Source organism: Tenebrio molitor, chromosome 9 (genome assembly GCF_963966145.1).
Source record: "Tenebrio molitor chromosome 9, icTenMoli1.1, whole genome shotgun sequence".
Classification (NCBI taxonomy): Eukaryota; Metazoa; Arthropoda; class Insecta; order Coleoptera; family Tenebrionidae; genus Tenebrio; species Tenebrio molitor.
Window position 1 is genome coordinate 1,840,803 of NC_091054.1, and position 18,540 is coordinate 1,859,342.

Consider the following 18,540-nt stretch of genomic DNA (forward strand, 5'->3'; position numbering starts at 1 on the left):
GAAAGATTTTTACGTTTTCTACTTATATTGCTGAACATGAGAGTTGCGAAGATACATTTCAAATGACAAGTATTTAGTAGTCAGCGGTACTGTAAATGTTTTAGGTTTTTGGGTGGTATTTTAAGAATCCTGACCTGACCAGTGCCCGTACAAACGTGTGTTGCAAATCATTCTAACCGTCGCAAAGTAGACGATTTCCATCATCGATAAAACGGAAAATCCAGTAAACAGACCTAGGAGTCCTCCAAAATTTGCTAAAAAATCCATCGGTCCATAGAGTTCGTTTCTCATAGATGTCAAAAAATCGTCAGATTTGAAATATATTGTTAAGGAAGACAAATGAGTACTGTAACAAAGAAAGTAAGCGAATATAATCATTTCTTACAAGTACCTAACCCTTCCAACGATTCCGCATCTTGGGCTTCAAACCATTTGTTCCATTCCCAATCTGTTTGCGACGTTTCGACGTCATAACTCAAATCTGTACAAAGTGGTAAGCAATCACATTCTGTCTGGGATTTTATCTTTTTCTTCGATTTGCCTTTTTCTAGTTTTGTTTTTAAATTCTTCAACTGCATATCTCCTAGAAGCGCATTTAATGATGTAACAGTAATGACAACTGTCTAAATATTACTTTCCGCGTCTCTCATACACTCTAATTTCTCCGTACCACAAATGCTAGTGGTGTTATCTCTAGGCATGTAGAAGTTAACACAATCACAAACGTCTAGCGTATAATTAGCTAAACATTCTATATCGCAGTTAACAGAACTGTAGATTTTGAAGTACTGCAGATGGCGCTCTGATTGGAAGTAGCAACGTCTTCTCTGTTTGCTGTAAGCTCTCACTGAATCCGAAGTGTTGATCATCACCGGTTGAATCTTTGCTACGACGCTTTGATCTAGAGGAACTCTGAAGTAATCCTGACTGGGAATTGGTAAGCTTGTTGGAGGATGAACTGAGACTTTGTAACCCTGATAGGAATTCTTACACAAGTAATCTAAATCTTTTGAAAATGCAATTAAATGGAAACTGAAACCGTTTTTGGCTCCTGCCAACAAAGCTCTCCGTGGATATGTTGACAACCCAGCACCATCTGTATAACCGTTTTCTATAGACCAGTTAGTAGAGTATCTGCCGAACTTGTGGTAATTTCGAAAATGGACTCTACAATGGGGAGAATGAGAAAAGTTTGACAAAATGTGGATATACAGGGTGTTGTTGAAAGTTGTACAGATATTTTAACCACGAGCTACTGGCTTCATGTAGAACTCGGAAAAAATATCTAAAAAATTCTATGTTAAAAAATAAAATATAAAATGACATTTATTTTTTGAGCTACAATTTTTTTAAATTGCTTTTAGTCTTCTACATTGTCAAACAACATCGTAGGTAAAATTTCGGCACATTTTTAAAATACACCCTGTATAAATGTGGATATGCTTACACATTATTTCTGAAAATTTCGCTCCTGTCTAACATGTTGAGCGTGTAGCAAACTCCCTCTTCTGTTAAGACAGGTTTAAAAATTTTGTCGCAAGTTAATGGTTTGTCTCTGTAAGTACAACTAAGCATATCAAATTTAGGTCTGACTTCATCTACGAAATCGAAGAATTTGTCAGGAAAAGTAGTGTAACTTCCGTTTATTTCCGAAGATGAAGAACAGATTAAAGACATGTATTCAAACCGAATATTTCTAAAAAAATTTTTGTATCCTCGTTACGAAAACATTCCTACTTACTCGTCAGCCGTTACATTTATGTTGTTTACTTTTTTGTTGTGAATATTTGTGTAGTTGAATTTCTTCTGTTCAGATTTGGTTTCTGGGCAAATGGTGATCGCGGGAAAAGGAATTTTGTATATAGGTGTCCCCCTATTTGCAAAATTTACAATAACAGGGCTCTGTTCCCATTTTTGATACACCAAGTAGATCGATGTCCCGCAAGCTCCCAAGCAAATAGCAAAAATGATTAACCACCAAAATCTACAACTATAAGTACTGCACAGGAAAACAAGAACAAAACTCACTTTTCGAAAACTGTTCTTTTTTCTCCAAAATATTGAAATCCATGCACGCTGGTGCTGTTGCAATATCCTCTAAAATAAATTCGAGCACACTGCCAAAAACTTTTCGTCTTCATTTTCTTGACGAGCAATGAAAGCTTGATGTTTTTCTATCAACACTCAATTATAATTGTGTATTTATGAAGGCATCAATTTGGTTTTATTAAATTAACCAGTTGTTTCTCGTGCAATTCAAATCCCCAGATGAATCGTTGCTGTAGATATTTACGATGATGGCACGTCAAAAAGCAATTTAAATGGGTGGGGTAATTCACTATGTAAAGGATTAAATATTATGAAGGATTTTACAAAAATATTTTATCTTCAAACGTCATAAAAGTGACAAATTGTGTCTCTCAAATGACAAGGTAAAAGTGTCATTTTATGTATTAAACCACGGTCTCCTAGATTCATAAGAGACTCGTTTCATGAATCTAGGAGGCCGTGGATTAAACACATAAAATAGCAAAATTGACTACTTTATGTGGCAAATCACATAAACTAAAAAAATCAAAGAGTTCAGCGAAATCATTTACTAAAATTTATTGTGAACATACAATTATTTAAAACTGGGTTTTGAAAAAGACCACTTTATTAATTTATGAATAATTTAAACCACTAAAATTGCGTTCAAATGGTGTTCGTTTTATGGTTTTATTGCGTTTGAAGATAAAATAGTATATTTTATTCGAGGTAAAAATAATTTTGTATGGCTTAGCTGAATTAAGATAAGTTTTCAGCTTCGCCATATAAAATTTCATTTTTACCACTAATAAAATAATATACTATGTATTTGCAGCTCCTCGAGTCTCGTTTTTTAACTTTTTTCGAACTGTTACCAAACTTGTAGCATAACATACCCCACAGTAACTGCGTGATGTGCACGTGATTATTATTTCTGAAGTGAAAGAAGTATAGGTACACTTACAATAACATCACTAAAATTAACACCTGGAGGGTGCAATGATAATTTAAAAATCTAATACGTAACACATTTTTAACTACCTACAGTGATACAAATCTATACATATCCTTTTATACAGGGTGATTCTGAAATGAGTTTGGAAAAAAATGGAAGTATCCTTGACACGAAATAATTCTGCGTAGATGACTTTTGGGAGTGAAATCAAAACGATGGAAGTTAACCCATTTCCTTGTATTTTTGAAAATTTATATCTCGAAAACGAAAAACTTCTATGCGAAAATTTTTTTGTCTATGACTTCTTCTCATCATCACTAACTACCGGGTTTTTTTTCGAAATTATTTTAGAATCACCCTGTATATCTAATTTTTTAAATATTGAGTAGCAAAGTGATTTTAGTTGTCAGTTCCTGCCCATTGTCCATGTAGTCGCAAATTGCAAATTATTCTAACTGACAGGAAATAGAATATCTCCATCAGAGAGAGAACAGAAAATCCTGTAAATAACCCAAGAATTCCTCCAAAATTCGCTATAAAGTCCATCGGTCCATACAGTTCGTTTCTTTCGGATGAAATAAAATGGTCCGATTTAAAAAATAGAGTCAAAGATGACAAGTGTGATCTAAAATAAATATAGCATTATCTTGCCATTTAAAAATTATTATCTGAACCTGTTGCCAATACGAGGTAAATGTCTTCGAGCATGCAACAATTTGTTCCAGTCCCAATTACTTTGTGAAAGTTCAACTTTGTAAGTGAGATCTGCACAAACTGGTAAACAATCACAGTTATCTGGCTCAACATCTCCTAGTTTTGATCCCAAATTCACAAGATACATAGCTCCTGCAATGATACATTAGTAAAGATAATTCTTTAAAAAACTGCTTTAATTGTTACTCTCTGCTGTTTTCATGCAATCAATATTCTTCGTACCACAAATCTGAGTCCCATTTTCTCCTAAAACAACATGACGTTATTAACTAAATTCAATGAAAGTATTACTTTTCTAACTCGGCATGAAGAAATTGACACATTTACAAAACTCCAAAGTGTAGTTTGTGAGGCATTCTAGTTTGCAATTCGACGAAGAATAAACTTTGAAGTATCTCAGCTTTCGTTCTTCCGCAAAATAACATTTTCGTTTATGCGGATTGTAAGATTTGATCATGTCGGAAGTAGTTATCATCACTGGTTGGATCCCTCCTACAACAGCTTGGTCCAAAGGAATTTTGAAATATGATTGACTTGGTCGAGGAATCGTCATCGGAGTATGAAGCATGACTCGATAACCCTGAAGTGAATCACCGCAAGCATAATCCAGATCTTGACGAGGAGTTTCAATGTTAAATTGAAGTCCATTTTTAACACCTGCTAAATATGCTCGAAGCGGATGAGCAATTATGCCTACATCTTTATCGTAACCATGTTGCAAAGTCCATTGACTATTTTCTAGCCCCGCTGTAAGATAATTTTTAAAATGAACGCTAAAAAAATAACAATGACACGTGTTGACACAACTAGTACAAATGATTTACACGTCTTCTTTATAAATATTGCTCCGGTCAAGCATGTTAAAAGTGTAACATATTCCTACTTCTGTAATTATAGGAGTAAAAACCCAACGACATATTTCATCGACATTGAGAACGGAGCAGTTCTCTAAACGAAATTTGGGTTTGACTTCATCAAGGAACTCAAAGAAATCTTTCGAAAAAGTTTCATTGTTGGTGTAATTTAATTCTGGATAATAATTGCAAATCAATGACATGTATTCAAATTGAGTTTCTCTAAAAATTCCAAGTCAGAATCTGATTCAAAATGCACGCGATACTTACTCTAAGGGCGTCAGTGGCACTCCGTCCTCTTTCTTCTGCATAATCTTTGTAAAATTGAATTTGTCTGTTGCAGATTTTGATTCGGGGCAAACGGTAACTGCAGGAAATGGAATTTCGTAGATTGGAGTTTCACGATTAGCAAAATTTACAATGACAGGGCTTTGCTCCCATTTTTTGTAAATGAAGTAAATGGAAGTTATACAGCCACCCAAACAAATGGAAAATACGACGAACCACCAAATTCTACAGTGAAACGTTATTTTACTTGTTTGTTAATAATAATATTAAGCTACCTTTCAAAAATAGTTCTCCCCTTTTCTCCCAAGTACTGAAACCCGTGAAAGCTTGTGTGATTGCAGTATTCCCTGAAGTATATTCGTGCGTTTTTAAGAAATCTGCCATTCATCTTGTTTTTTTTTCTGTGTTTGATTAAGAGGAAACTAAAGGAATGTGTAGGTTAATGACAACTTTACACGTTCACTTTATACAACAATTCAATGTTTACTATATGAAAGTAATTCACTGATTAAGTTAAAAGTAAAAAAATACAGTCAGTAGTATTGTTTTCGGGTTAGTATGGTTTGCGGGGACAATTTAGTCCCAGAGGAATACTAATGGCATGATAAAAGGATCGTTGGGGACTAACAAAAGGGCTCTTAATGGGTCGTACTTCATATCAAATAATAAGTAATTCGGTGCAAACTATACTTTATTTGTTATAAAAACCTAAATTGTTAACCAAGAATCAATGACGCTACAAGATTATACTCGTACCGTGCCATCAACAATTATTTAGATGAGAGGTGGCATTGACTTTGACAGTGTCAGAGCTCAGCTATTAAACGTCAAACAACTGTCACTATGAATCGAATTTTTTAATAGAGTATTAAAGTGATTTTAGTTAGCAGTTCCTGTCCAATGTCCATGTAGTCGCAAATTGCAAATTATTGTAATTGACAGGAAATAGAAAATCTCCATCAGAGAGAACTTCTCCAAAATTCGTTATAAAGTTCATCGGTCCATATGGCTAAATTTAACTCATCCTATAGGCTTGCCCGACATCGATTGACGCGACGCCAAGCGGCGGAGCGCGGCGTTTTTCAGTTTGTAAACAAACAGTTTCGTATTTGACGACGTGTAAAATTGACTTTTTGAAAGTAAGAAATTCAAATTATTTAGAAAAAAGAAAAGAGTGATCAATCGGGGAGGTGTTTGTTGTGTTCCGGGTTTCCAAAATACCGAAAAAAAGAATCGGTAATTGAAATTTTAATCATGTATTTGGCATGCGTACTTGCTAACAACAAAGAACTTCTTATTCATGAGAATTAAAAAACAACAATTAATTGTTACTTTTTATACAATAAATAAACAGTTGACGCATAACACAGTTAATTTCAATTGCATTAATAATTTACATGATTAATGTAGTGCGTTAAATACACTGGACAAAGTACTTGAAGTAAAATCATTGAATGTTAGGAATTATTGTCCTCAAAACATTTTTATTTCGTTGCATCTTAATATGCCCTTGATCTTTAGGAGAATAGACAAAAAATCGCAATTTTGTGCATGAAATTGCTCTTTGGCAATGAGAATGTTCCAAATAAGTACTGTTAAAATCGCGCTAGTTCCTCTTTAAATACCTATGGGCCGTATGATTTCCCATTCGTTAAGCCTTTCATTAGCTAAATATGTAATTGATTAGACAAAGTGAGAGTATATGCCAAGCACTATGTTAGACAGAGACAAAACAATTTAACGGCGTTCTTTAACTTTAATGAAAGGGAAATCATGCGGCCCAATGTTTTTAATCGCCAAATCTCAAAAATTACACTAAAAACGTTCCCAATCGAAATTTTATCGTTGAACTTACTCATTTGTATTTAAAATATAGCAACAATTTATAGAGATTGGTGTTTTGAGGCGCCAATATTTCTCTAAATTCGGAATCGAAAATTTTACCTTTAGACAAGTTTTTTTCGTGAACAGCTCGAATCAATCGACTGAAAGCCGCAAGTTATTATTTGCACGATTTATTGTACACTTGAATGCGAAAATTTCAAAAACTCCTGTGTTTTAATGAGTGATATTACATATCAAGACAGGCGGAATTTTGAAAACATTAACTGAGAGTTGCGCGCTGCCTCCGCGAGGCGGCGCGGCAGTCGCCAGAAAACGATATCGGGCAAGCGTATACAATACAATAACTCACCGCAATTTCGTTCGAATCGGCGACAAAAATTTTTTTCGAAAAAACCATGAACCATCGAATTTGCACATCAAAGAAATATTTAAACGGTCATAGCTCCCTTATTAAACATTATGTGACAATGAATTCTACACCGCTGGATTCCTCTTTTCAATGCGCTTCTTTTGAGCCGAAAAAATTTTACCTCGTTTTTTTCGTTTAAGAGAAATTCACTAAAAACAATAAATATAACGTACTATGATTTTTGTAATGAGTATATTTTTCATAAATTTGATAATTAACAATATGTATTTAAAAATAAAAAAGGGCAGGAATTTTTCAAAATATTCTTCAATAATTTTTCTTCGTCGCCAATTTCAGAATACAGTTTGTTAAGCCACTGAATTTTATTTCTTAAACGACTCGCAGCAACAGGCAGATCTTCTTCAGCAGTTAACCCCACAGGAACTGTCTGATCACTAAATATTTATATTGCCGAAGTGAAGGGAGTAAAATAATATCACTAAAATTAACACCTGGAGGGTGCACTGCACTCGTTTTAGCTAAACTCTGTTTATGACAACTCGGATTTACGACTTACCGGCATCGAACTCAGAAACGGAGTTTATCACAAATCTATACCTTCAAAAATGATCATTATTGTACATTATAACCTCTTAAAAATACACATAACCTTATTATTACCTGAGACATTGCATTTACAATATAAGAAAGTTGTATCCTGTTACACCACAAAAGTGTATATTGAAAATGGATAAACTCTAGTTTTATATAATTTTTTTAATAGACTAACAAAGTGACTTTAGTTATCAGTTCCTGCCCAATGTCCATGTAGTCGTAAATTGCAAATTATTCTAATTGACAGAAAATAGAATATCTCCATCAGAGAGAGCACAGAAAATCCTGTAAATAACCCAAGAACTCCTCCAAAATTCGCTAAAAAGTCCATCGGTCCATACAGTTCGTTTCTTTCGGATGCAATAAAATTGTCTGATTTAAAAAATATAGTCAAAGATGACAAGTGTGATCTAAAAATAAATATAGCGTCATCTTGCCATTTAAAAATTATGATCTGAACCTGTTGCCAACACGAGGTAATTGTCTTCGAGCATGCAACAATTTGTTCCATTCCCAATTACGTTGTGAAAGTTCCACTTTATAAGCGAGATCTGCACAAGCTGGTAAACAGTCACAATCATCTAGAAACCTCGAGTTGTTTTCTAGTTTTGATCGCAATTTCTCCAGATACATACTTCCTAAAATGATACAATAGTAAAGATAATTGTTTAACAAGCTGCTTTAATTGTTACTCTTTGATTTATACATGCACTCAATATTCTTAGTACCACAAATCTGAGTCCCATTTTCTCCTAAAACAACACGATATTAAGTAACTAAATTCAAAGTATTACATTTCTAACTTGGCATGAAGAAATTGACACAGCCACAAGATGACAAAGTGTAGTTTGTGAGGCATTCTAGTTGGCAATTTGCCGAAGAATAAATTTTGAAATATCTCAGCGTTCGTTCTTCTTCAAAATAACATTTTCTTCTTTGCGGACTGTAAGTTTTGATCCTTTTGGAAGTGGTTATCATCACTGGTTCGATCCCACCTACAACAGCATGGTCCAAAGGAATATTGAAATATGATTGACTTGGTCGAGGAATCGTCATCGGAGTGTGAAGTATGACTCGATAACCCTGAAGTGAATCGCCGCAAGCATAATCCAGATCTTGACGAGTAGTTCGAATGTTAAATTGAAGTCCATTTTTGACACCTGCTAAAAATGCTCGAAGCGGATAAGAACTTAAGCCTGCATCTTTATCGTAACCATATTGCAAAGACCATTCAGAACTTGTTGGCCTCACTCTAAGATAATTTTTAATATTAATGCTAAAACAATAACAATGATACACGTTCACAAAACTAGTGCAGATGGTTTACACGTTCTCTCTATAAATAAAACTCCGGTCAACCATGTTAAAAGTGTAACATACTCCTACTTCTGTAATTATAGGAACAAAAATTCTACGACATACATAATCGTAACCGAGAATGGAGCAGTTCTCTAGTTGAAACCTGGGTTTCACTTCATCAAGGAACTCAAAGAAATCGTCAGAAAACATTTCATTGTTGGTGTAATTTAATTCTGAATAATAATTACAAATTAATGACATGTATTCAAATTGAGTTTCTCTAAAAATTCCAAGTCACAATCTGATTGAAAACGCACGCGATACTTACTCTAAGGGCGTCAGTGACATTCCGTCTTCTTTCTTCTGCATTATCTTTGTAAAATTGAATTTGTCTGTTGCAGATTTTGATTCGGGGCAAACGGTAACTGCAGGAAATGGAATTTTGAAGATTGGACTTTCCTCATTGGCAAAATTTACAATGACAGGGCTTTCTTCCCATTTTTGGTAAACGAAGCAAATCGAAGTTATACAGACACCCAAACAAATGGAAAATACAATGAACCACCAAATTCTACAGTAAAATATTAAACGTTATTGTATTTCGTCGTAAAATTATAAATATTCTACCTTTCAAAAAGAGTTCTTTCCTTTTCTCCCAAGTATTGAAAACCGTGAAAGGTTGTGCGATTGCAGTATTCCGTGAAGTATTTTTGTACGTTTTTAACAAATGTGCCTTTCATGTTGTATTTTTTGTAGCTATTTGAAAAGGAAACTGAAGGAATATGTAGTTTCGTCAATGACAATTTCACACGTTCACTTTATACAACTACTATACTACAACAACTCAATATTTACATCATCGGAATGGTCTGTGCCATCCCGGGGGGCATAAACCTAAACCAAGAGGGGGAATTTTGAATAGAATCTTGTGAGTTTGCGAACTAGCACCCGCGACCTTCCCCCTCCCGCGCATTGATGTGTGCTTCGTGTTGGGTTATGGTAATTGGTAACCTCTCAAGGTATGATACTCAGCGAAGGTAAACAAAACCGGTTCGCGCATGACAACTAAAACGAACCGAGATCAATATGTTTACATTACAAGACGTTCACGATCTTTGGGAGCGAGCTGGCTATGATTGTTTTCTTTTCATGACTGACTGATCCAGTGATACTACGGATGCAACTTTTTTTTCAACCCTCCAAGTAGCCCCCACCGACTGAGTTGTTTCAAACGGGTTAACTGAAGCCAACCGCCGAAGACACCTTTCTTGACGTTTATTCGTAATTCTTGGTCGGCCACTAGCTCTCCTACGTCTTTCTGAGCCTTCGTTAGAGCAAGCCCAAGCAAAAGACATTATTGGAAAAATTACATATTTATTTTGTATCGACCAACAAAACGGGAAATTTACTATTTGCAATACAATTACTTATTTACATAACTTATGGTGACAGGACAATTATTGCGATTATCCGGCGGCGTATTAGACATTACACATCACTTTGGCTGTTGTATTAGACATTTCTTCATCACACTGTTACTATCGATTATATGAACGTTCGTTATTCTTATTATGCACCAAAATAAGCACCAGGAATAAACGATCCAACACTTTTTCGGACAAATAAAATACTTTCGTTAAATTTAACTGTCAAAAATTTATTTCTATAGGTACATCCATACATCATTGTTCAAGATAAGTGGAAAATTTTATTTTAATACTTCATTTGTCTCTTGTCATTACATACATCAGTCATGGAAGTTGTTGACCGAAAGAACTATTTTTGTAAATATTTAGGATGCAACAACTGGTATTACGTCAATATTTCTGGAGGCTTTGTCAACAAGCATTTCTTCAAATTTCCCAAAGATGTTTACCAAATGCAACTTTGGAAGGATGTTTGCAAAATAGATGAGGTTCCAAACATTGAACATTGGAAAATGTTGAGAATCATTTTGAAGCAAATAGTTTTGTGAATGAGAGAAAAGGTCGTGTAAACACCGATTGCGTACCAAAACCTTACGAAGATTCTGCAAATGACGATTTTGTACTTTTGAAAGAGCTTCCCTTTTCTGAAGAAAATGTCGAGAATGTTGTAATGTAATTTTATCTTGTTTTTTAGCTTTTAATTTTTTGCGGAATTTACAGAATTTTATCTTGTTTTATTTTTTCTTATTTGTGTCTTTTTTTCGTTCAATATACAGGGTGATTTACGAGGAATAATAAGCCCGATGGAATAGAAAATGCAACCCACAATACATTGGAACAAAAAGCCGGACATCGAAGCGGTAAATGTACGGGTTTTTCTCCTGATGAATTGCGGGTTGCATTTTCTATTCAATCGGGCTCATTATTCCTCGTAAATCACCCTGTATAGATAATAAATATATTTGTAGGACTCTGTTCCCATTTCTGATAAACCAAGTAGATCGACGTTCCGCAAGTTCCCAAGCAAATAGCAAAAATGATTAACCACCAAAATCTAAAACTATAAGTACTGCACAGGAAAACAAGAACAAAACTCACTTTTCGAAAACTGTTCTCTTTTCTCCAAAATATTGAAATCCATGCACGCTGGTGCTGTTGCAGTATCCTCTAAAATAAATTCGAGCGCATTGCCAAAAACTTTTCGTCTTCATTTTCGTGACAAGCAATAAAAGCTTGATGTTTTTCTATCAACACTCAATTATAATTGTGTATTTATGAAGGCATCAGTTTGGTTTTATTAAATTAACCAGTTGTTTCTCGTGCAATTCAAATCCCCAGATGAATCGTTGCTGTAGATATTTACGATGGTGGCACGTCAAAAAGCAATTTAAATGGGTGGGGTAATTCACTATGTAAAGGATTAAATATTATAAAGGATTTTACAAAAATATTTTATCTTCAAACGTCATAAAAGTGACAAATTGTGTCACTCAAACGACAAGGTAAAAGTGTCATTTTATGTATTAAACCACGGCCTCCTAGATTCATAAGAGACTCGTTTCATGAATCCAGGAGGCCGTGGATTAAACACATAAAATAGCAAAATTGACTACTTTATGTGGCAAATCACATAAACTACAAAAATCAAAGAGTTCAGCGAAATCATTTATTAAAATTTATTGTGAACATACAATTATTTAAAACTGGGTTTTGAAAAAGACCACTTTATTAATTTATTAATAACTTAAACCACTAAAATTGCGTTCTAATGGTGTTCGTTTTATGGTTTTATTGCGTTTGAAGATAAAATAATATATTTTATTCGAGGTAAAAATAATTTTGTATGGCTTAACTGAATTAAGATAAGTTTTCAGCTTCGCCATATAAAATTTCATTTTTACCACTAATAAAATAATATACTATGTATTTGCAGTTCCTCGAGTCTCGTTTTTTAACTTTTTTCGAACTGTTACCAAACTTGTAGCATAACATACCCCACAGTAACTGCGTGATGTGCACGTGATTATTATTTCTGAAGTGAAAGAAGTATAGGTACACTTACAATAACATCACTAAAATTAACACCTGGAGGGTGCAATGACAATTTAAAAATCTAATACGTAACACATTTTCAACTACCTACAATGATACAAATCTATACCTATCCTTTTATACAGGGTGATTCTGAAATGAGTTTGGAAAAAAATGGGAGTATCCTTGACACGAAATAATTCTGCGTAGATGACTTTTGGGAGTGAAATCAAAAGGATGGAAATTAACCCATTTCCTTGTATTTTTGAAAATTTATATCTCGAAAACGAAAAACTTCTATGCGAAAATTTTTTGTCTATGACTTCTTCTCATCATCACTAACTACCGGGTTTTTTTTCCAAATTATTTTAGAATCACCCTGTATATGTAGTTTTTTAAATATTGAGTAGCAAAGTGATTTTAGTTGTCAGTTCCTGCCCATTGTCCGTAGAGGCGCAAATTGCAAATTATTCTAACTGACAGGAAATACAAAATCTCCATCAGAGAGAGCACGGAAAATCCTGTAAATAACCCAAGAATTCCTCCAAAATTCGCTAAAAAATCCATCGGTCCGTATAGTTCGTTTCTTTCGGATGAAATAAAATTGTCCGATTTAAAAAAAAGAGTCAAAGATGACAAGTGTGATCTAAAAGAAAAATAGCGTCATCTTGCCATTTAAAAATTGTGATCTGAACCTGTTGCCAACACGAGGTAATTGTCTTCGAGCGTGCAACAATTTGTTCCATTCCCAATTACTTTGTGAAAGTTCGACTTTGTAAGTGAGATCTGCACAAACTGGTAAACAACCACAGTGATCTAGAAATAGCTCAGAATCTTCTAGTTTTGATCCCAAATTCACAAGATACATAGCTTCTACAATGATACAATAGCAAAGATAATTGTTTAACAAACTGCTTTAATTGTTACTCTCTGCTATTTCCATGCACTCAATGTTATTCGTACCACAAATCTGAGTCTCATTTTCTCCTAAAACAACATGATGTTGTTATTAACTAAATTCAATGAAAGTATTACTATTCTAACTCGGCATGAAGAAATTGACACAGTCACAAAACCATAAAGTATAGTTTGTGAGGCATTCTAGTTTGCAATTCGATGAAGAATAAACTTTAAAGTATCTCAGCTTTCGTTCTTCCGCAAAATAACATTTTCGACTTTGCGGATTGTAAGATTTGATCCTGTCGGAAGTGGTTATCATCACTGGTTCGATCCCTCCCACAACAGCTTGGTCCAAAGGAATTTTGAAATATGTTTGGCTTGGTCGAGGAATCGTCATCGGAGTGTGAACCATGACTCTATAACCCTGAAGTGAATCACCGCAAGCATAATCCAGATCTTGACGAGGAGTTTCAATGTTAAATTGAAGTCCATTTTTAACACCTGCTAAATATGCTCGAAGCGGATAAGGATCTAAGCCTGCATCTTTATCGTAACCATGTTGCAAAGTCCATTTACTTTTTGGCCCCACTGTAAGATTATTTTTAAAATGAACGCTAAAAAAATAACAATGACACATGTTCACACAACTAGTACAGATGATTTACACGTCTTCTTTATAAATATAGCTCCGGTCAAGCATGTTAAAAGTGTAACATATTCCTACTTCTGTAATTATAGGAGTAAAAACCCAACCACAGTCTTGATCGACATTGAGAAAGGAGCAGTTCTCTAAACGAAATATGGGTTTGACTTCATCTAGGAACTCAAAGAAATCTTCCGAAAAAGTTTCATTGTTGGTGTAATTTAATTCTGGATAATAATTACAAATTAATGACATGTATTCAAATTGAGTTTCTCTAAAAATTCCAAGTCAGAATCTGATTGAAAATGCACGCGATACTTACTCTAACAGCGTCAGTGGCACTTCGTCCTCTTTCTTCTGCATAATCTTTGTAAAATTGAATTTGTCTGTTGCAGATTTTGATTCTGGGCAAACGGTAACTGCAGGAAATGGAATTTCGTAGATTGGAGTTCCACGATTGGCAAAATTTACAATGACGGGACTTTGTTCCCATTTTTGGTAAACGAAGTAAATGGAAGTTATACAGACACCCAAACAAATGGAAAATACAATGAACCACCAAATTCTACAGTGAAACGTTAATTTACTTGTTTGTTAATAATACATATAATTAAGCTACCTTTCAAAAATAGTTCTTCCCTTTTCTCCCAAGTACTGAAACCCGTGAAAGCTGGTGTGATTGCAGTATTCCCTGAAGTATATTCGTGCGTTTTTAAGAAATGTGTTTTTCATCTTGTTTTTTTTTTCTGTCTTTGATTAAGTTATTTGAAGAAGAAACTAAAGGAATGACAACTTCACACGTTCACTTTGTACAACAATTCAATGTTTACTATATGAAAGTAATTCACTGATTAAGTTAAAAGTATAAAAATACAGTCAGTAAAATATTGTTTTCAGGTTAGCACGCCTTTGCGCGGATAATTTAGTCCCCGAGGAAGACTAATGGCGTGATAAAAGGATCGTTGGGGACTAACAAAAGGGCTCTTAATAGATCAAATAATAAGTAATTAGGTGCAAACAAAATTATTCCTATACTTTAATTGTTATAAAAACCTAAATTGTTAATCAAGAATCAATAACGCTACAAGATTATACAGTGCCATCAACAATTATTTAGATGAGAGGCGGCTATGACTTTGACAGTGTCAGAGCTCAGCTAATAAACGTCAAACAACTGTCACTATGAATCAAATTTTAACGCAGAAATGATTTTTACTTCAGAACATAAAAGATTCATCATTGGATCGTAATTCAATAACGGAGAATGGACATTGCTGTTGCCGGTTTGCCCGAGTTTCGGTAAAAATTTCCAAATTTAAATTGAAACAGATATATGCAACCAAAAATACTTCCATGCATCCTAAGCATCTGATTCTCTAGATTCCAAATTCCAAAGTACAGGAAATGGAATTAAAATTGAGATGATGTGGTGTGTTTTATTTTCCAGTGTTTTCTGACACCATAAATCTTGATATGCACAAATTGGCGAATCTCACAGATAGGCAAATCCCATCTGTAGAGGTGTTTGATTCTCTCATGGGCTGTGACCTTGGAAATATCTGCGCCAAGGCGGAGCGATAAATCAGTAAAAAATAGGTACATGAAAGCTGAAAACGTCGACTACTTTCAAATTCAAATACAAAAAGACAAGAGAAAGACGAAACTAACATAACGAATGACGATGTTTTCCGGTTGGTTGGTAGCCCCTACTTGAGACCGATATTCGTGATTTGCGCAGATATGACTCATAGCCCATGAGAAAATCCATCTTTCACCATACCCATTCCGACTTCCTACCCAGGCTAGGAACCCTTATTCGTGTTCAGAAACATAGAATTAACTGAAACACACCAGTAAAATTTTATTCGTGATACTGTGCTAGGTGACAACAACACTTGAACATGTGTAATTACAAATATACTAAAAATAGTTTGCAAAGGTTAGGAATTACTAGAGCTCTGTTCCACTCCACTGCTGGTAGATATGTCGATTGCAACAAATTCTAATGGTCAAAAAGTATACCAATTCCACAAAAGACAAAATAGAAACTCCGGTAAATAATCCTATAAGTCCTCCAAAGTTTGCCAAAAAATCTAGAGGCCCGTAGAGTTCGTTCCGCTCCGAAGTAATAAAATTATCCGAAGTAAAATATATGGTTAGTGACGAGACGTGAGTGCTAAAATTCAAATATAATTTTTAGTTGTATGTTTATTTTCACAAAATACTTGTGAAATCGTCCTAAGCGTCGATGTGCCACCATCCACTCATTCCAGTTCATATTAGTCTGCGAGGTTTGCACTACATAGGATAAGTCTGAACAAAGGGGTAAACAGTCACAATTTGTTTGAAATTCTTCAGGAAGTTTTATTGTCTCCGTGTTCTGCAGACCCTTCTTCAATTGTGAATATTCCATCAGTCCTGCACACTCATTGAGAATGATATTTCATTAAAACCTTAAATCCATACCTTCAGCTATTTCCATACATTTGATTTTTCCACTTCCACATATTGCAGTACCATTCTCTCCTAAAGCAGTTTTAGTGAAATTAAATCATATACTACTTATCATGGAAAATGCAACACCCAGAAATAGCATATTGGTCTCCGACACCACCGTAACACAGTGGCCACATTTTGTCCCACACGATGAGCGATTGCTCTATCCGTATAGTTTCATCAAATATGTATACAGGGTGTTTTTGAAATGCGTGCACAAATTTTAACCACGACCTACTGGCTTCATGTAGAACTCGGAAAAAATATCTAAAAAATTCTATGTCAAAAAATAAAATGACATTTATTTTTTGAGCTACAATTTTTTTTAATTGCTTTTAGTCTTCTACGTTGCCGAACAACCTCGTTAGTAAAATTTCGGCACATTTTAAAAATACACCCTGTATATCATATTTTATAAAACGTACACCAATGGGGTTTTCTTGTTTTAAAGCATTTTCCTTTATAAAACACGATGTACAGGGTGTATTTTTAAAATGTGCCGAAATTTTATCTACGGGGTTGTAGGACAACGTAGAAAACTAAAAGCAATTTAAAAAAATTGTAGCTCAAAAAATAAATGTCATTTTATTTTTTGACATAGAATTTTTTTACTATTCTACTATTTCTGGGTGTTGCATTTTCCATGATAAGTAGTATATTTGGAGGATCAAAACCACATACTAGGCATGAAGTAACTAACACAATCGCACAAATATAGAGTGTAGTTGGTGACGCACTCCAGCTTGCAATTATTAGAAGTATAAACCTTGAAATACTTTAAGTAGCGTTCATTCTGAAAGTAACACCCTCGTTTCCTTGCGTGGTACTTGGCAATCGAAGATGACGTCTTTATCATGATCGGATCTACAGAAGCAACCACACTTTGGTCCAAAGGTAACCTAAAATATTTTTGGGAAGGTCGAGGTACTGTCATGGGAGTATACAACAAAACTCTGTAGCCTTGCAATGGTCCTCTACACGTATAATCTAGATCTTTATACGGAGTAAAAATAGTCAAAGTGAGACCTTTCGAAATCCCAGACAAATAGGCTCGATAAGGGTACAGGTTGATACCTGGGTATGCTGAGTACCCTCCTTCAATTGACCAATGGGTGACTTTCTGGGACACAACGTGATAGTCCTTGTACGGTACCCTAAAATACACACAATACTATTTCAGGAATTAGTTTTTGAAGTGAAAACTTCTGCACCGGCAATGAATTAGTTTCAGCGATACGCTAAAATCGTGACGCGACACGCTAAAATCGTCACGCTCAAGCACAAACCCTTTTTTGACACTTACACTGTGTCTCTAAAAATCTCGCTTCTGTTCAGTATGTTGAAAGAATAGCAGACTCCCTCTTCTGTCAAAACAGGAATAAACAAGGGCTTGCAGTTGATCGAACTAGAGAGGAAGAACGAGCAGTTTGTTATTTGAAATTCAGGTTTTAGGTGATCCACAACGTCGAAGAATTCATCAGGAAACGTTTGGTTCTCGCTGGTGACGAAATTCTCGTTTCCGCAAATCATAGACATGTACTCAAAATAAATATCCCTAGAATTGTAAACACAATTTTGCGACCATTTTCTCTAAAATGCACTTACTCTTCACGACTTAGTGGTATCCCATCTTCCTTCTTGTGCATCATCTTCGTATAATTAAACTTCTCCGATGCCAGTTTTGTCTCTGGACAGATTGTAATTGCGGGAAATGGAATTTTGTAGATGGGAGTTCCTCTACTTGCAAAATTTACTATGACAGGACTTCGTTCCCACTTTTGGTACGTCCAATACACCGAATAGATGCAAGCTCCGAAGGAGAGCAACAAGACGAAAAGCCACCAATATCTGATGACTTAAGCAGTAAATAAAAGCAACAGTGCATTACTTAAGTTACCTTTCGAAGGGACTCCTGCCGTGTTCGCAAAAATATTGGAAACCGTGAATGCCAGTTCTTTTGCAGTATTGGTCAAAGTAATTTTCAAGATTTTTGAAGAAGGAGTTCTTCTTGGGGTTGTGCACAGCCAATTTCGTCATTTTAGACATTACTGCACCCACTAATCTGCAGTTTAAGTGGCCATACACGATACTGCATT

At 34.8% G+C, this 18,540-nt stretch overlaps 5 protein-coding genes across 6 annotated transcripts; all 5 read right to left on the reverse strand.

Moving 5' to 3' along the window:
* Positions 1-35: 35 nt before the first annotated feature.
* LOC138137805 (pickpocket protein 28-like) lies at positions 36-2,399 on the reverse strand. The gene is made up of 6 exons (XM_069057357.1): positions 2,029-2,399; positions 1,742-1,984; positions 1,448-1,696; positions 635-1,167; positions 397-583; positions 36-346 (listed from the first exon to the last, which is right to left on the reverse strand). The coding sequence occupies exons 1-6, from the start codon at positions 2,139-2,141 to the stop codon at positions 121-123; spliced, it is 1,551 nt and encodes a 516-aa protein (XP_068913458.1). The 5' UTR covers positions 2,142-2,399; the 3' UTR covers positions 36-120.
* Positions 2,400-3,027: 628 nt separating this feature from the next.
* On the reverse strand, positions 3,028-5,234 carry LOC138137809 (pickpocket protein 28-like). The gene is made up of 7 exons (XM_069057363.1): positions 5,115-5,234; positions 4,822-5,064; positions 4,522-4,773; positions 3,998-4,470; positions 3,884-3,943; positions 3,658-3,829; positions 3,028-3,608 (listed from the first exon to the last, which is right to left on the reverse strand). The coding sequence occupies exons 1-7, from the start codon at positions 5,225-5,227 to the stop codon at positions 3,383-3,385; spliced, it is 1,539 nt and encodes a 512-aa protein (XP_068913464.1). The 5' UTR covers positions 5,228-5,234; the 3' UTR covers positions 3,028-3,382.
* Positions 5,235-7,341: 2,107 nt separating this feature from the next.
* On the reverse strand, positions 7,342-9,932 carry LOC138137807 (pickpocket protein 28-like). 2 transcript variants are annotated; one of them, XM_069057360.1, is made up of 7 exons: positions 9,575-9,931; positions 9,276-9,518; positions 8,976-9,227; positions 8,452-8,924; positions 8,341-8,400; positions 8,109-8,286; positions 7,342-8,058 (listed from the first exon to the last, which is right to left on the reverse strand). In XM_069057360.1, the coding sequence occupies exons 1-7, from the start codon at positions 9,685-9,687 to the stop codon at positions 7,833-7,835; spliced, it is 1,545 nt and encodes a 514-aa protein (XP_068913461.1). In that variant the 5' UTR covers positions 9,688-9,931; the 3' UTR covers positions 7,342-7,832. The 2 variants fall into 2 exon arrangements, with proteins under 2 accessions (XP_068913461.1, XP_068913462.1); XM_069057361.1 differs by lacking the exon at positions 7,342-8,058 and having other exon boundaries at positions 8,088-8,286; positions 9,575-9,932.
* A 2,466-nt stretch (positions 9,933-12,398) lies between these two features.
* Positions 12,399-15,684, reverse strand: LOC138137808 (pickpocket protein 28-like). The gene is made up of 7 exons (XM_069057362.1): positions 14,568-15,684; positions 14,271-14,513; positions 13,971-14,222; positions 13,450-13,919; positions 13,333-13,392; positions 13,101-13,278; positions 12,399-13,051 (listed from the first exon to the last, which is right to left on the reverse strand). Exons 1-7 carry the CDS (start codon positions 14,678-14,680, stop codon positions 12,826-12,828), a joined length of 1,542 nt encoding a protein of 513 aa, XP_068913463.1. The 5' UTR covers positions 14,681-15,684; the 3' UTR covers positions 12,399-12,825.
* A 105-nt stretch (positions 15,685-15,789) lies between these two features.
* On the reverse strand, positions 15,790-18,531 carry LOC138137800 (pickpocket protein 28-like). The gene is made up of 7 exons (XM_069057350.1): positions 18,342-18,531; positions 18,050-18,292; positions 17,748-17,999; positions 17,126-17,598; positions 16,415-16,474; positions 16,174-16,366; positions 15,790-16,124 (listed from the first exon to the last, which is right to left on the reverse strand). The coding sequence occupies exons 1-7, from the start codon at positions 18,488-18,490 to the stop codon at positions 15,899-15,901; spliced, it is 1,596 nt and encodes a 531-aa protein (XP_068913451.1). The 5' UTR covers positions 18,491-18,531; the 3' UTR covers positions 15,790-15,898.
* Between the last annotated feature and the right edge of the window lie 9 nt (positions 18,532-18,540).

Coding starts and splice junctions, on each gene's coding strand:
- LOC138137809 (XM_069057363.1), bottom strand. CDS start 5,227: ATGAATGGCAGATTTCTTAAAAACGCACGAATATACTTCAGGGAATAC. Junction 5,065..5,114: donor GGGAGAACTATTTTTGAAAG/GTAGCTTAATAT, acceptor GTTTCACTGTAG/AATTTGGTGGTTCGTCGTAT. Junction 3,944..3,997: donor TGTCAATTTCTTCATGCCGA/GTTAGAAAAGTA, acceptor ATGTTGTTTTAG/GAGAAAATGGGACTCAGATT.
- LOC138137800 (XM_069057350.1), bottom strand. CDS start 18,490: ATGTCTAAAATGACGAAATTGGCTGTGCACAACCCCAAGAAGAACTCC. Junction 18,293..18,341: donor GGCAGGAGTCCCTTCGAAAG/GTAACTTAAGTA, acceptor TTAAGTCATCAG/ATATTGGTGGCTTTTCGTCT. Junction 16,125..16,173: donor CGCTTAGGACGATTTCACAA/GTATTTTGTGAA, acceptor TTTGAATTTTAG/CACTCACGTCTCGTCACTAA.
- LOC138137805 (XM_069057357.1), bottom strand. CDS start 2,141: ATGAAGACGAAAAGTTTTTGGCAGTGTGCTCGAATTTATTTTAGAGGA. Junction 1,697..1,741: donor ATAAATGTAACGGCTGACGA/GTAAGTAGGAAT, acceptor AAATTTTTTTAG/AAATATTCGGTTTGAATACA. Junction 584..634: donor GTGTATGAGAGACGCGGAAA/GTAATATTTAGA, acceptor ATGCGCTTCTAG/GAGATATGCAGTTGAAGAAT.
- LOC138137807 (XM_069057360.1), bottom strand. CDS start 9,687: ATGAAAGGCACATTTGTTAAAAACGTACAAAAATACTTCACGGAATAC. Junction 9,519..9,574: donor GAAAGAACTCTTTTTGAAAG/GTAGAATATTTA, acceptor ATTTTACTGTAG/AATTTGGTGGTTCATTGTAT. Junction 8,059..8,108: donor TTACCTCGTGTTGGCAACAG/GTTCAGATCATA, acceptor ATTTATTTTTAG/ATCACACTTGTCATCTTTGA.
- LOC138137808 (XM_069057362.1), bottom strand. CDS start 14,680: ATGAAAAACACATTTCTTAAAAACGCACGAATATACTTCAGGGAATAC. Junction 13,920..13,970: donor TATATTTATAAAGAAGACGT/GTAAATCATCTG, acceptor TTATTTTTTTAG/CGTTCATTTTAAAAATAATC. Junction 13,279..13,332: donor GTGCATGGAAATAGCAGAGA/GTAACAATTAAA, acceptor GTATCATTGTAG/AAGCTATGTATCTTGTGAAT.